General features: G+C 41.8%; 1 protein-coding gene across 1 annotated transcript in view; it reads left to right on the forward strand.

The window, feature by feature from the left end:
- The window catches only part of UHRF1BP1 (UHRF1 binding protein 1), a 73,383-nt gene that overhangs the window by 49,246 nt on the left and 7,783 nt on the right, over window positions 1-16,354 (forward strand). The window contains exons 9-17 of the mRNA XM_011282259.3: window positions 4,459-4,545; window positions 5,080-5,250; window positions 5,883-6,022; window positions 6,425-6,566; window positions 6,823-7,016; window positions 7,218-8,674; window positions 13,418-13,614; window positions 15,060-15,214; window positions 15,303-15,453. Of these exons, the coding sequence (XP_011280561.1) occupies window positions 4,459-4,545; window positions 5,080-5,250; window positions 5,883-6,022; window positions 6,425-6,566; window positions 6,823-7,016; window positions 7,218-8,674; window positions 13,418-13,614; window positions 15,060-15,214; window positions 15,303-15,453 (2,694 nt within the window). The remainder of the gene's footprint in view (window positions 1-4,458; window positions 4,546-5,079; window positions 5,251-5,882; window positions 6,023-6,424; window positions 6,567-6,822; window positions 7,017-7,217; window positions 8,675-13,417; window positions 13,615-15,059; window positions 15,215-15,302; window positions 15,454-16,354) is intronic.

A 16,354-nucleotide genomic window follows, 5' to 3' on the forward strand; every position in this document is an offset into this window, starting at 1 on the left:
CTTAAGGCCAAGCTTTCCTCATCCCACAGCTCATTGGAGAACTTGAGTCATTTATGGACACTATTTACCATTTATGTCCCATATCTGATTATGTATTTATAATTAAATATGTTGGTGACTACTAATTATATTTGATTTTGATTTCAATTCTAGACCCTATTTTACTATGCTCAGTCTATGTAGTTTATTGTTCTTTTAGGTCTGAATAACTCCACTGGAGGGAGCATTGCCATGAAACCCTCTCCCTCCAGTGCCTTGGGCATGCATTTTTAACAGGGATGGTATCACCCAGCAGCAGATGAAAATTGACTCTTTCCTTTTAAGCAGCTTTATTGAGATCTAATTCACATACCATACAATTTGCCCATTTAGAATATACAACTTAAGGGGTTTTAGTATATTTATAGAGTTGTATAATCATCATCACTACAGTCTAATTGTAGAACATTTTTGTCCTCCCTGAAAGAAATCATGTACCCATTAGCTGTCTCTTCCCATTTTGCAACTCTAAGCAACCACTGATGTACTTTCTGTCTTGATTTTTGCCTATTCTAGACATTAAAAATTGGTTCCTTGGTGAAGTGTGGGGGTGAAAAAAAAATTTTAGCTATAACACTGGTTTGTACCCTTCTAAAGCTTAATCCCTACATGACAAAACTTTAGTCCTTGGTATTTAATTTCTTTCTTTGGGTTTTCTTGGATATCACATGAGGAGCACTGACACTGAGTTCATGGAAGATACACAAAATATGGAAGATCACTGCTAAAAACTATGGTGAATAGATGGCTGTGATTAGAGGTCTTTCTCCCAACTGATTGCTTAATCTCAAAGTCATATGGTAAGAGGTGGCCCGCACATGCCGGTTGGCTGACTTGTCAGTGTTGTTTCTGTTTGAGCCTTAGTGCTTTTGTGGTTTGAACTTTAAGAATTAAATAGGGGCGCCTGGGTGGCTTAGTCGGTTAAGTGACCAACTTCAGCTCAGGTCATGATCTCTCAGTTCATGGGTTTGAGTCCTGCATGGGGCTCTGTGCTGACGGCTTGGAGCCTGGAGCCTGCTTCAGATTCTGTGTCTCCCTCTCTTTCTGCCCCTCCCCCACTCGCTCTCTGTCTCTTTCTCTCAAAAATTAACAAAAAAAAAAAAACGTTAAAAAAGGAATTAAATAAAAAGTCTATATTTTAAAATTATTTTAAATATTTATTTATTTATTTATTTATTTATTTATTTATTTATTTATTTATTTATTTACCGTTTATTTATTTTTGAGACAGAGAGAGACAGAGCATGAACAGGAGAGGGTCAGAGAGAGGGAGACACAGAATCCGAAACAGGCTCCAGGCTCTGAGCTGTCAGCACAGAGCCCGACGCCGGGCTGGAACTCAGGGACCGCGAGATCATGATCTGAGCTGAAGTCGGCCGCTTAACCGACTGAGCCACCCAGATGCCCCTTATATTTATTTATTTATTTATTTATTTATTTATTTATTTATTTATTTTAATTTTTTTTCGACGTTTATTTATTTTTGGGACAGAGAAAGACAGAGCATGAATGGGGGAGGGGCAGAGAGAGAGGGAGACACAGAAACGGAAGCAGGCTCCAGGCTCTGAGCCATCAGCCCAGAGCCCGACGCGGGGCTCGAACTCACGGACCGCGAGATCGTGACCTGGCTGAAGTCGGACGCTTAACCGACTGCGCCACCCAGGCGCCCCATATTTATTTATTTTTGAGGAGAGAGAGAGATAGAGAGCAAGCAGGGAGGGACAGAGAGAAGGAGAGAGAGAATCCCAAGTAGGCACCATGCTGTCAGCACAGAGCCTGATGCAGGACTCAAACCCACGAACTGAGATCATGCATGACCTGAGCCGAAATCAACTGACTGAGCCACCCATACACCCCTATATTTTATTATTTAATTCTGCAGGTTATTCAGCACATCATGAATTAAGTGCTGAAAAGAAAAAATATTGACTCAGTCTGAATGAATACCTAGCAGCTAGTTAAGCTAAAAGTTATCTTCTTGTATCAAGCAAAAGTTAAAAGTTAAATTTGCTAAGGAGTGCCTGGCTGGCTCAGTAGGTAGAACATATGATTCTTGATCTCAGAGTTTTGAGTTCAAGCTCCATGTTGGTCATAAAGCTTATTTGAGCTTACTTTAAAAAAAAAGTTCACTGACATTAATTTTAAGAAATTTATTTAAATTTTCCTTTGTTTTGCTAAAAATACTTTTGATAAAAATTAAAAATAAAAATGAGTTTTTTCTCTTTCTGTATTCAAGAAAAAGAAAAGAAACAAAAAAGAGAAAAAAAGGAAACCATTTGAAAATTTGAAAAAGTGAATACACTGAAGTAGACTAAAATAAAATGATGGAAGTAAAATAGAATTTGAAAAAATTTACACAAAAGTGAAAAATACAGTAAAAAAAATTAAAGAAAAATATTTTTAATAAAAATTTAAAATAAAACAACTTTTTCTGTATTCAAGAAAAAGAAAAGAAGTGAAAAAAAAAGAAAATTGAATAGATGGACCTGCTGCTGAATTCTGTGGTTCAGGCTGTGCAGATTGTTGTGTTAAATCTCAAATCAGTTTTCTAGGTGTGCAGGGTGGTTTAGTCTTGGTCTAGCTGTATGTCATGAATGCGAGACACAAAAAACTTCCATGCTGTTCCACCATCTTCTAAAAATACTTTTGAATAATTAAAAGTTTGATTATATTGCTGTTATGTGTTTCTGTAAATTGCTAATTTGCATATATAATTTGATACATTATGAGTTATATAAGAAATACATTTCATTACAGGGTTTGCAGGAAATATAGTTATTTATTTATTTACTTATTTATTTATTTCTAAGTTTATTCATCTGAGAGAGAGTGAGCACATGCAACCTGGGAAGGGGCAGAAGAGATGAGAGAGAGAGAGAATCCCAAGCAGGCTCTGCACTGCCAGCGGGGAGCCTGATGTGGAACTTGAACTCATGAACTGTGAGATCTTGACTGAACCAAAGTCAGATGCTTAACCTCCAGGAAATATAGTTATAAAGTTGTTAAAAATTAATAGCTTTAAGTTTTTAAATTTAAATTTTAATTTAAAAGAATTAGTCTTTCATAACCCTGCACTGAATAAAAGGGGTAAACTTTATGCTTATCCTTTTTATGTATAAAGCACAGACATAGGGGTGCCTGGGTGGCTCAGTGGGTGAAGCGTCTGACTTTGGCTCAGGTCATGATCTCACAGTTTGTGAGTTCGAGCCCTGTGTTGGGCTCTGTGCTGATAGCTCAGAGCCTGGAGCCTGCTTCTGATTTTATGTTTCCCTCCCTCTTCCCTTTCCCTGCTCGTGCTCGCTCTCTCTCTCTCTCTCTCTCTCTCTCTCTCAAAAATAAACACTAAAAAAAACACAACACACATACAGTACGTAAACATACATAGTATACCTGTGGTATGAAAATTTTATGGAGAAGGGGGCAATTAGGGAAAAAATGTCTAAATGGGCTTAGAGATAGTAATAATAAACAAAAAGGTTGAGAAACAGGAACACGAGTGTAGGATGGTGATTAGTCCAGAACTTGGGGTGGTAAAATCTAGATTGGGTGGAAATGACCTTCCTGGTTGTAGGTGTATCAGCTTACACCTAGAGGATTCCATAGTATTTCCCTTCACCCTAATAAGAGATAGGATAGAAGTGTAGAACATAGAAAGGTAGGTCAGATAATATGATATGTAGGAGAAATAGTTCCTACTCTAACTACTTTGCTAACAGTTCTTATAGTTGGAGAGATAAGGTAGAAATAGGGAAAGTTGATTCATTTAGTAAGAATTAAATGTAAATTCAAGGTAAACATAATACATCATTTGACTTAATGCTAAAAATTCCAATGTACCTACAATATCTTCTATGCATATTTTATAATGTCCTTGTTACTGCAGTGTTTTAGTGTTCAATGACAGCTTGGAGCCTGGAGCCTGCTTCAGGTACTTTGTATGTATGTGATTGCTTAATTAGCTCTGAAGCCAGGATGTGAAAGGAAACAATGGGGGTTCTGTTTTTGGGGGAGTTTGGCTTATGCCTCTCCAGGTATTGTGCTGAGGCAGAACAATCCTGGCATTGCTAGGTTTGGGGGAACCAATCTTACCCTTGGGGTAAGGGTTTTAGAGTGTATCTGTGGAAGACCTAGGACTGTAATTCATGAATCCTGAGTTTTGAAATGTCTTTTCCTTTCTGGAAATCTGGCAGCCATTTACAGAAATAATGTAATATACATTTTGGGGGTCTTGTCTGTTGACTTTTATAAACCAGAAGAGGAGGGCCTCAGCCTTGCAAGTCACCGGTCATCATGGTCTTTCAATTGCACTTGTGTATCAGGCTTTGGAACCGATCCTCAAGAGCATTTTTAAGTACTTAAAGTGGTGTTTCGGCTTCTTTGTTCCTTCTGCCACTGTTCATCCTTATTTTTCTTTTATAGGTGTCTCTGCAAACAGACTCACGGGTGGTGCAATGCAGCTTACCTTCCGCAAGATGGCCTTTGACTATTACCCCTTCCACTGGGCAGGTAGGACAGTTCTGCATGGCAGCAGTCCTGGTGCTGCCCAGCTACACATGTACTGAGGACAGATTCCTGGATTCATCCCTGACTGCCCAGCAGGCGGGTGCCAGGAATTTCAGCTCAGAGAGGTGTTGGGAATAGCCCTCTTGAAGAAGACATCTTCTGGAAACTTGCAGGGTCTGCTATTAATGATTCTTTATGAGTGATAAAGAAGGAGTAGGAGGAGAGGCAGTGCTTGAGATTTTGCTTTTGACTCTATGTTCTGCCCCTACTTCCAGTAGTTTTAGAGCCTCTCTAATAGTCCATGGTCAAAGATGGTGGCAGTCAGCAGCTGGTCTTTAGGGAACCTTAGGGAAAAATCACATATGGAATCCAGAAGAACTTGAGTTGTTCTCACCAGATGATTTTTACTTATCCCATAGAAATCTGCATTGGGATATAGGATCAGATTCTGAACTATGACTATACCAATGGAAGGGAAAAATTGGGATGTTGGATCGTGGTCTTGGACTAAAATCTTCTTGCTTCTTTGTTGCATAGGTGACAGCTGCAAACATTGGGTACGGCACTGTGAGGCCATGGAGACCCGAGGCCAGTGGGCCCAGAAGCTGGTGATGGAATTTCAGAGTAAAATGGAGAAGTGGCATGAGGAGACGGGTCTCAAACCTCCCTGGCACCTGGGGCTGGACTCTCCCTTCCGGAGGAAAGCAGGTAGGTTACAAAGAGCTGGAGGACTCCCATTGCTTAGCCTCTTGCTAGTTACCTTTGAATATCCAGTGAAGATAAAGCACTGGACTAGCTAATTATCGCAACCTCATCCCATGGAGAGATATCAGTGACTTTTTTTCTTTTTTTTTTAAATTTTTTTTTTTTTCCAACGTTTATTTATTTTTGGGACAGAGAGAGACAGAGCATGAACGGGGGAGGGGCAGAGAGAGAGGGAGACACAGAACCGGAAACAGGCTCCAGGCTCTGAGCCATCAGCCCAGAGCCTGACGCGGGGCTCGAACTCCTGGACTGCGAGATCGTGACCTGGCTGAAGTCGGACGCTTAACCGACTGCGCCACCCAGGCGCCCCAGTGACTTTTTTTCTTTACAGAGTCCTAGTTGTCTTCAGGAATAGCTGCAGTGTAGAAGAGAGGCTGTTACCTCCTTTATTCAGTAGGCTGTTGCGTTGGTCTTAAGGAGAGTATGAATTTTGAGTTCCTTCTAGGCGCTAGGCAGTGTTAAGCTCTCTTTCCTACCTATAGCCTTAACGATCTTAGGATTTTTACTTTTAATTCTATTAATAATGAGAGTTGAATGTACCCGATTATCTTTCCTACCTTCTTGTTTTTACTTAGATTCTCTCTCCAGTCCTCAAAAGAACTCCCTTGAGAGAAGCCCCTCGCAGGGCCGACAAGCTGCTTTTCGGCCTCCAGCATGGAATCGCTTACGTTCTAGCTGCATGGTAATACGGGTGGATGACTTGGACATTCACCAGGTGAGAAGCCCAGGACACAGGGAGGCATGGTTGGAAAGGGGTCGAGCAGTTCATCTGGCAGGCAGCAGATGTGAACAAGATCATGGAATTCAGGGGCTGCTTCCCTCACTTCTGAGTGGATTGATACATTGGTCTGTTTCTGAGCATGGCTGCTGAGATCAGGACCTGGGATTTCCCCAGTTTCCTCTGAATACCCCACTTCAAACCTTCCCCTGAGAGAAGTGAACTTGCAGATGGTGTTAGGCAGGTGTGAAAATGCCTGCTACACGTGTGAAAAACACTCTTCTCCCTGTGACAGATTTTGGAAGGATTGTAGTGGCTTTATACAACCTCAGGAAATTGAGGAAATTCTATTCTGTATGCTGTACAGATTCTAACAGCAACTTGTGTGTGATTATGTAGGTTTCTACAGCTGGACAGCCAAGTAAGAAGCCATCTACACTCCTTTCCTGTAGTCGCAAACTTCACAACCTACCCACTCAGGTCTCTGCCATTCATATTGAGTTCACAGAGTATTACTTCCCCGATAATCAGGAGCTTCCAGGTAAGCATCTCATCTGGTCACTTCTTACTGTTTAGCTCATGCTCTTCACATTTGCCAGCCTTGGGGCCATGGCTTATATTCTTATTTGATGTTGGAATTTTAGGTGTTTGAGTTAGTTGAGAACACCTTTGTTACAAACTCTCCCTTGTATGAGAATGCATCTTGGCTTTCTTCATAATAAAATGAATTTTAGCTGGTAAGTAAGGGCCAAGGTGCTACTTTGTACATGGCGATTCCTTTTTTTCCTGCTTTCCAGTTCCCTGTCCCAATCTCTACATTCAGTTAAATGGTCTGACATTTACTGTGGATCCTGTCAGCTTGCTCTGGGGAAACCTCTTCTGCCTGGATTTATACCGCAGCTTGGAGCAGTTCAAAGCTATCTACAAGCTGGAAGATTCAAGCCAGAAAGATGAACACTTGGATATTCGACTAGATGCCTTCTGGTTGAAGGTAGGGGAGAGTGGGATTTCGTTCCCTGTTGGCAACCATAGTTGCATTTCTCCCATGGCTATAATCCAGGGTTCTGCTCTGTGCCTTTGATACAAGAAAAACAGTGTCACACCCCAAATAGTCTTTCACATGTGTATCAATGATAGGTTGCAGAGCTACTCAGATGTCCATTCTGAATCGGGTTTCATTTTCTCTCTGAAGGTGAGCTTCCCGCTGGAGAAGAGAGAGCAGGCTGGGTTGCATCGTCCTCAGGCCCTTGTCTTTTCTGCATCAGGCATGACTGCCACCAATACGCGTCATGCCCCACATTGTAGTTGTCTAGACCTCCAAAGTCTCTTCCGAGGTTTTGCGGCTGCTGAGTTCTTTCATTCCAATTATGTTCACTTTCCCAAGGTTCCAGGTGGCTTTAGCCTTCTGCACATGCTTTTTTTACATCATGCTTTCCAGATGGATTCCCGCCTTCCTCAACCCAGTACCCTCCCTCCCCAGAGGCTTAAGGCTTCCCAGGATCTCTGGTCCATCCACTTCACCCAGATCTCCTTGGATTTTGAGGGAACAGAGAACTTCAAAGGCCATACCTTGAATTTTGTGGCCCCCTTTCCCTTGTCCATTTGGGCCTGTCTGCCCCTCCGCTGGCAGCAAGCTCAGGCACGGAAGCTCCTTTTGGCCACAGAAGGGAGGCTGAAACCATCAGCTAGCTTTGGCAGTCCTGTCCAGTCTGAGGTCCTTGCCCCAGACACTGTGTCCCATCAGAGGTCAAAGACTGAACATGATTTGAAAAGCCTGTCAGGCCTTACAGAAGTCATGGATGTTTTGCGAGAAGGCAGCAGTAGTGTGGACAACAAAGGGCCTCTGACTGAGCTCGAGGATGCAGCAGATGTTCACATGCTTGTACACTCCCCTGCACATGTCCGTGTGAGGCTTGACCATTACCAGTACTTGGCTCTACTGCGCCTGAAGGAGGTGCTACAGGGTCTTCAAGAACAACTGACTAAGGATACAGAGGCCATGACTGGGTCTCCCCTGCAGGACCAGACAGCTTGCATTGGGGTCCTCTTCCCCAGTGCTGAGGTGGCTCTGCTCATGCATCCTACCCCTGGGACTGTTGAAGCTGACTCGGCAGGTTCAGATACCACCAGCCTCATAGATTCAGAGTTGTCTCCTTCAGAGGATAGGGAGCTGAAGTCTGATGCCTCTTCAGACCAGGGCCCACCAAGCCCTGAGAAGGTTCTGGAGGATAGTGGCATTGAAAATCTGGATGCATCCCAGGATAGGCCATTGCCTCTCCCTAGCAATGGAGAACTACAGGATTCAGATTCTCTTGCACAGCAGGAGGCAGGGAAGGGCCATGAGGCAGTCGATTCCTTACAGGCCAAGAGACTGAGCAGAGCTCAAGCATCCACCTCACCGGCTGTGTTGAAGCCCCCAAGTGGCAGGGATACCGCTGTGAATGGACAGGCTGAGCTCATCCCCTTGAAGAACATTGAGGGAGAATTGTCAAGTGCTATTCACATGACCAAGGATGCCACAAAAGAGGCTCTCCATGCCACTATGGACCTCACCAAGGAAGCTGTGTCCCTGACTAAGGATGCCTTCAGTCTGGGCAGAGACCGAATGACCTCCACCATGCACAAGATGTTGTCCCTGCCCCCAGCCAAGTGAGTGGTTCTCTGCCTCCTTCATTCACCCTATTTCTTCCTCCTAGCTCTGATCATTGGGCTTAAGGCCTCCTGCTGTGTGTACTTTTAGTTTGGGAAGCACCATCTAGTCCAGGACAATGTATAGCATGGCCTCTTTAATGTGGCAAAGACTTTAGTTTTCAGTGCTACCTGCAGGGCAGTGGAAGAGTTTTCAGGCTACCAAGAGGATATAGGTATGCCAACTGTAGAGACTTATTTTTAGGACTACCTCTAATTCTGTGATAGAGGAAGAGCCAGAAATTGGATTTTCACATGCCATGTATCTTAGCCTATTCTTGGGGAGTTTTCAAGTCAGCATTTATTGCTTCATAGGATCTTCCCTCCTCTTTCACTGAGTCACCATTATTGATTCAGATGGGCTCAGAATAATAATGAATAATAATAATGATATCTGGCATCTGCATGATATTTTATTCTTTTTAGTGGTCTTTCATGTAGTATCTTGTTTGATTTGATCCCCACAGCAGCCCCATGAGATAGTTACAGAAATTTGTATCCTCAGTTTATAGCTGAGGAAACTGAAGTTTTAGAAAGGATGAGCCTATGAATCCTTTATCTTCTAAGTAGAGAGGTTGGGGCTTTGGGTTTGCTTTCTGGTACACCTTATCAATGTCTGCCAGAGTTAGAGAAGGAAGAATTTCATCTATTTTATCTATTTATTCAACAAAAAAAATTTTTTTCAACAAAAATTTTTTGAGCCCTGACTCTGTCCCCAGCTCTGTGTTAGGCACTGAAGATGCAGTAGGGAGTAAGCAGAAAAACACAGAAATGCACAGTCAGAAGAGTGGAAAGGTATGGATTTTTCCATGGGTGCCTTGTGGTTTTAGGGAAGATAATGAAGGCTATGGGAAATCTTTGTTGGGGACTCTTTGTGGTTTGAGGATCATGGTTTGAAAATCAGTGGCTTTACAGCTTTGTCTAAGTGGATTGTGGGTCTAAATGGGTCTCTAAGCAATGCCAGTTCTCTTAGGCCACAGATAGCCTAGGAGGAAGGAGAAGGGAAACTTAAAGGGATAAAAGATATACTAATACTAGGCAACATTTATTGAGTGCTTTCTATGTGTCAGGCACTGTCCTGAATACTTACAATATTAATCCATTGAATTCTTGTACAACCCTGAAGGCAGGTACTAATATCAGTCTTCCTTTTACAGATGGGGAAACAGACTTAGGGAGGTAAGAAACTTGTTCAAGGTTGTATAACTTGTGAGTGGTAGGGTGAGGATTGAAAGCCTGGACTCCTAGTCACCAAACGTGCTGCTTTTTCTAAATGGAGAAGCATAAGGGAGATGGGAAAAGAGGAGAGGTGGTAAAGAGAAAAGAAAGGTGTGTGTGACACCAGCCTTTTTTGAAACACCAACCTTGACTTCTGACTTTCCAGTCCCATGGCCTCTTCTCAGTCCTCCCTGTCCTCAACAGCCCTGTGTGGCAGCCAGCCCTGCAGTCATCCTGAATGCCTGTGGCCCTGTCTGGCCACTGGCACTACTCAGAAGGAGCCAAGAGAGCTTGGATGCTCTCTTCTTCCCCTTATCCTATAAACACAACTGTTCCACAGCGCTAGGCTGTCTGTATTCTGATTGCTTTTGCCATAATTTTATGTTTTAAATTATAAAAATGATTTGTGTTCATTTTGTTGACAATGTAGAAAAAGAAGAATAAAGAAGAAAACAAAGTGACTTGTGACAACACTATGCAGAGATAGCCACTATTTACATTTGGATCTATTTTCTTCCAATTTTTATACATATACCTGTGTACCCATGTGAATCCTTACCTGTGTATACACACATAGTATACACAAATACTGTTTTTTTTTGGCAATAGAATTATATTATTTCTATATCATGTAGAAAACTTCCAGTTTTATTCACTTAATGTTTTAGTGTGAATAATTTCCCATTCATTAAGTATTTGAATACATAATTTTTAATTGCTCTATTGTGTTCTAGCAAATGTATGTGTCCTGATTTATTCATTCATTCCACTATGGGCAGGCTTTAGTCTGTTTCCAGTTTTTCTCAGGTAGAACCAATGCTGTGTTAAATGCCCTTATTTTTGTGAATATTACTCTTTTTTGCATATCTGAATCTTTAGAATAAAAATCCAGAAGTGGGTTATTATTGGGTGAAACACTACAAACATTAAAAAAAATTTTTTTTTAATGGTATTTTTGAGAGAGAGAGAGAGAGACAGAGATGAGTTGGGGGTGGGGGGTGGGTGGGGAGAGGGGGTGAAAGGGAGAGAGGGAGACACAGAATCCAAAACAGGCTCCAGGCTCTGAGTTGTCAGTATAGAACCTAATGCGGGGCTCCGACTCAGAAACCGTGAGATCCTGACCTGAGCTGAAGTCAGGTGCTTCACCAACTGAGCCACCCAGGTGCCCCAAACTACAAACATTTTTTAAGGTTCTTGACGTATTTGCCAAACTTCAGGAAGGTTTATATCAGTGAATTTTTTTTAATACTTTCTAAGTTATTTTATCCATCTCTCACTTCTGCTGTGGTCTATATTTTCGGTTCTGACTTTTCTCCCCTGCTCGTCATTTAAAACTATCTACTGCACGTAGTTCTGCATGGATTTTCCAGGGGTGTGTCGAGCCTCACATACATAAAGCTAAATTCCTTCTCTCTCCCCGGACCAGTTCCTTTCTTTTCTTCAGTAGCATCATTCTCCTGCTTGTTCAAGCTCTGTGTTTTAGCTCTGCCTCTTTCAGTCATTTGTCAAATTCTGACTGTAATCCCCAGAGCAGTGGTTCTTGAAACTGAAGCATGCTTCAGAATCACCTGGAGGGCTTGTTAAAACACATTGCTGAGCCCCACCCCCAGAGTTCCTCATCCAGTAGGTCTGAGATGGGGCCTGACTGTTTGCATGTCTAATAAGCCACCCGTTGATGCTGATGCTCCTACCAGGACGACACTTTGAGAACACTGCTCTAGGGAGTCTCATGGCCGCTTCTGCTGTCTGTTCCCGCATGTGGACTATTTCAGTAAACCATTAATTTATTTCCTCATTGGAGGTCTTTTCCTCCCTACCTTGTTTGAAAGAGTCAGGTCACAATTCTTAAAACACAGGCCTGATCTTGTTAATTTCTCTTCTCTAAAACTTTCAGGCTTTTTCCTTATAACCCCTGAATTTAGTTTGAATTTATTAGTGTGGCATAATCAATTATTATGATATTTCCTTACAGCACTTTACAGTTTTTTAATAGACTATTTTTTAGAATAGTTTTAGGTTCATGGCAATATTGAGCAGAAGGTACAGAGATTTCCTGTATATCCCCTCTACTTAATAGTTTTAAAAGCACTTTCATATGTAATCTTTAATCCAGGTTTTTCAGTAATCTGGCTGCAACCCATGTGGTAAAGAGGAAAAAAAAAAAACACTTAGCAAGCAAGAAGTTAGGAGACTTGGGTTTTTCTTAATTCCACCTTTATGACCTTGAGTCAGTTTTTTCACCTATAAAATGGGAAGGTAAGATTAAAAGATCTTTAAAGGGGACACCTGGGTGGCTCAGTTGCTTAAGTGTCTAACTCTCAATTTGGGCTCAGGTCATGAGCCCTACCTCAAGCTTGGTGCCGAGTGTGGAGCCTGCTTGGGATTTTCTCTCTCTCCCTCTCTCTCTGCCCATCCCATGCTCACGCTCTCCCTTTCTCTCAACAAAATTAAGAAAAAAATTTAAAAAAAAAAGATCTTTAAAGGTTTATTCTCACTGAGTTGTGCCTTTCTGTTCTCCCCAACAAAACCAAAGCTCTAGCTGGTTGAGCTACTGACTGGTCTACAAAGGTGCTTTTTATTTTCTAGTTCCGTGTCTCTGCTCATGTGGTTTCTTCCCCCATAGAATGCCCCCTTCCTTCTTTCACAGTCCTTCAAGGGCCACCTCACATGCCATCTCTTTCCACAAAGCCATTCCTGATCCCCTTCTTCTCACCCTTTGATATTGCCTAGCCTTTGGCTTGTATCTCTTTCCTCTATGAGGTGTGTGATTTACTCCCATATACTGGTAAGTTGTGTCTAAATCTCCTCTCTCCTGGGGCACCTGAGTGGCTCAGTCAATTAAGTGTCCAACTTTGGCTCAGATCATGATCTCACGGTTTGTGGGTTTGAGCCCCGTGTTGACCCCTGTGCTGACATCTCAGAACCTGGAGCCTGCTTCAGATTCTCTGTCTCCCCCTCTCCCTGCCCCTCCCCCACTCATCTCTCTCTCTCTCTCTCTCTCTCTCTCTCTCAAGTAAGTAAATGTTAAAATAAATAAATAAATCTTCTCTTTCCTGATAGATTATACATTCTCTGAGGACAAGGGATGCCTTATTTCTTATTTTATCTACTCTCCACTTCCACCCTGTACCTAGTATGGTGCCTTTTATGCAGAAGTTTTTCAGTAAACACTTGTGGAATGGATGTGGGTGGTTTCAGGTGTCTTCATTAGCACTGGGGCTGTAAGTAGTTGGTCTCCTCTAAAAATGGGATGACCTTGAATAAACTTGACATTTAATGTTAATATGGCAGAGCTGCTTATGCAGTTTGAAATGCCGGAGGATTCACAAAAGCCAGCAGTTGAAAATGGTGTGACCTCCCTTATAGCAGGTAATAGTTGACATCAGAGTTTATGTATAAATAACTATTAGGGCTGAAAGCGATGGGTATTGCAAGGGACAGAATATATATCTTAAGCCACATTTGTGGTTTTTGTTTTTTAAACAGGGAGCCCATGGCCAAAATAGATGAGGGGGCGGCAGCACCATTGAGTGGAAATGCTGCCCGACTCCGATTTTTCTCTATGAAGAGGACGGTATCTCAGCAGTCATTTGATGGCGTTTCATTGGATAACAGTGGCCCTGAAGATCGGATTTCAGTGGACAGTGATGGCAGTGATAGCTTTGTGATGCTCTTGGAGTCTGGTAGGTGGAAGCAGAGCCAGGCAAAGTTGAAGTCCAGAAAGGGTTCTTTCTGCTGCCTGTATCCCAGTAGGATACAGAAGGAGCTAAGTTCTGATAAAATAGACATTTTCTTAACCAAAACCAAAAAAGAGAAATTTTAATAGATTTGTGGCTCTGGTTTTATCCACACATTTTCTAGGTTATGGGTTAGCACTTAACCTTTATCACAGAACCAGACTCAGACCAAAGGAGAGAGTGCTAGTCTTACAGCCACGTAGCTGTGGCCGTAGGATTAGTTTGGTGGCTGGCGTCAGTGGTGTGTGTGTGTTGTCTGCTTTTGTTTTGTTTTGCCTATGTATTTTAGTGTTGGAAAATAACTAGAAGCTTTGTCTATGGTAAAATGAGTAACTTAGGAATTGCATCAGTCACTACTGGAAGTTACACTGGTTCTTTTATGTTACTGAACTGGACACTTTTTAAATGGTCTCTTAAGAGTGTCTAATGAAAATGAAAAGAGAATGCACTGTTTCTGAAACTGGGTGGTGTGTACCCTGTTTGTTTTGTTATTATTATGGAATATGGAATATTATTCCAAATATGTAGATTTCAAATATGTAGAAAAGTAGAATCAAATAGTGAGTCCTCATGTACCCATTACCTAGCTTCAAATATTAAGAACTCATGGTCATTCTTGTTTCAAATATACTTCTGTTCACTTCCCTTCCTTCCATGTTATTTTGAAGCAAATTCCAAACATATCATTTTGTCCATAAATATTTTCATGATGTATCTCTAGGAAATAGACTTTAAAAATCTTTGAAAAAAAATTTTAATTGTGGTAAAATATATATAACATAAACTTTGCAATCTTAACCATTTTTAACTATAATTCAGTGGCATTAAGTATATTCATCGTTGTGCGACTATCACCAACCATCTCCAGAACTTTTTTCATCTTCTACAATTGAAAATCTGTACCCATTAAACAGTAATTCCTTGTTCCCTTCTCCCTCAGCTCCTGGCAACCACAATTCCACTTTCTATTTCTGAATTTGACCACTCTAGGTACCTCATATAAATGGAATCCTTTTGTGACTGGCTTATTTCACTTAACATAATGTCCTCAAGGTTCATTCACTTCATAGCACGTGTCAGAATTTTCTTCTTTTTTAAGGCTAATACTCTATTGTATGTTTATACCACATTTTGTTAATCCATTCATCCGTCAGGGAACACTTGGGTTGCATCCATTTATAGGTTTTCTTTTAATGTGACCAAATACCACTATCCATTCTTAAAAATTAGCAATTCCTTAAATCCATCAAATTCCCATTTGTTCTCATAAACGTCATAAATGTTTGTTGTTGTTGTTGCTGTTGTTGTTTTTATAGTGTCATTGTTTTTAGAGATTGGATTTGAACAGAATTTTTTGACTTTGAAACTCATTTGTTGTCTTTCTTATACAGAGTCTGGTCCAGAATCTCTTCCACCAGGAACTCTTCCAAATGTCCTGGACAGTGCTGGCGTTCAAGGGAGCCCTCTTATGGATAGTTACGGCCAGGGGTCACCAGAGGCCAACAGTTCGGTCTCACCCAGTGGGGAAGACCTCAGTCTTCACCCGGTCAGCTGCTCTACTTTCTTCTCTGCAGAGGGTAGGCTCAAGGCTAGAAGCTTGGGAGGGACGCAGCTAAGAGAGTATCCTTTTACAGGTCTCCGTTCTGGTCCTGAAGGTGAATGAGGTGTCTTTTGGGATTGAGGTACGTGGTGAAGATCTGACTGTGGCCCTTCAGGCAGAGGAACTGACCCTCCAGCAGCTGGGAACCGTGGGACTATGGCAGTTCCTGCATGGACAGTGCTCAGGTGAGGATGGTAGCAATTCCAGGAGAGCTGGTGGGATTTATCTGGGGCAGCCCTAGCTTCACCTGTCACTGTGCCCCAAGGATAGTTGTCCTAAGTGCCAAGCCCTTGGTCGTTCTCTCCAGTAGCCATTAGGGGGAGTAACTCCAGTGAAGCCTCCTGCTTGCAGGGAGACTCCCAGAGGTCTTTCTGGGGCTTTGTATTCAGTAGGCTACTAGCCATCTTCACTTCCCAGGTGCTCCTTAAGCTTATACAGGAGGCCACTGTCCACCTCTTCATTTGTGTGGCTGCTGACATCAAACTGTGTCTGATCAGGGAACTGCGGTCACTCAGATTCAGTCCTTTGATAATTGTACTTTTTATTTATTATTTATTTATTTATTTATTTATTTATTTAAGGTTATTTACTTATTTTTTTATTTTATTTTTTATTTTTAAAAATTTACATCCAAGTTAGTTAGCATATAGTGCAACAATGATTTCAGGAGTAGATTCCTTAGTGCCCCTTACCCATTTAGCCTATCCGCCCTCCCACAACCCCTCCTGTAACCCTCAGTTTGTTCTCCATATGTATGAGTCTCTTCTGTTTTGTACCCCTCCCTGTTTTTGTATTATTTTTGTTTCCCTTCCCTTATGTTCATCTGTTTTGTCTCTTAAAGTCCTCATATGAGTGAGGTCATATGATTTTTGTCTTTCTCTGACTGACTGATTTCACTTAGCACAATACCCTCCAGTTCCATCCATGTAGTTGCAAATGGCAAGATTTCATTCTTTTTGATTGCCAAGTAATACTCCATTGTATATATATATACCACATCTTCTTTATCCATTCATCCATCAATGGACATTTGGGCTCTTTCCATACTTTGCCTATTGTTGACAGTGCTGCTATAAACATGGGGGT

The sequence above is a fragment of the Felis catus genome, chromosome B2 (assembly GCF_018350175.1).
Source record: "Felis catus isolate Fca126 chromosome B2, F.catus_Fca126_mat1.0, whole genome shotgun sequence".
In the NCBI taxonomy this organism is placed as follows: domain Eukaryota; kingdom Metazoa; phylum Chordata; class Mammalia; order Carnivora; family Felidae; genus Felis; species Felis catus.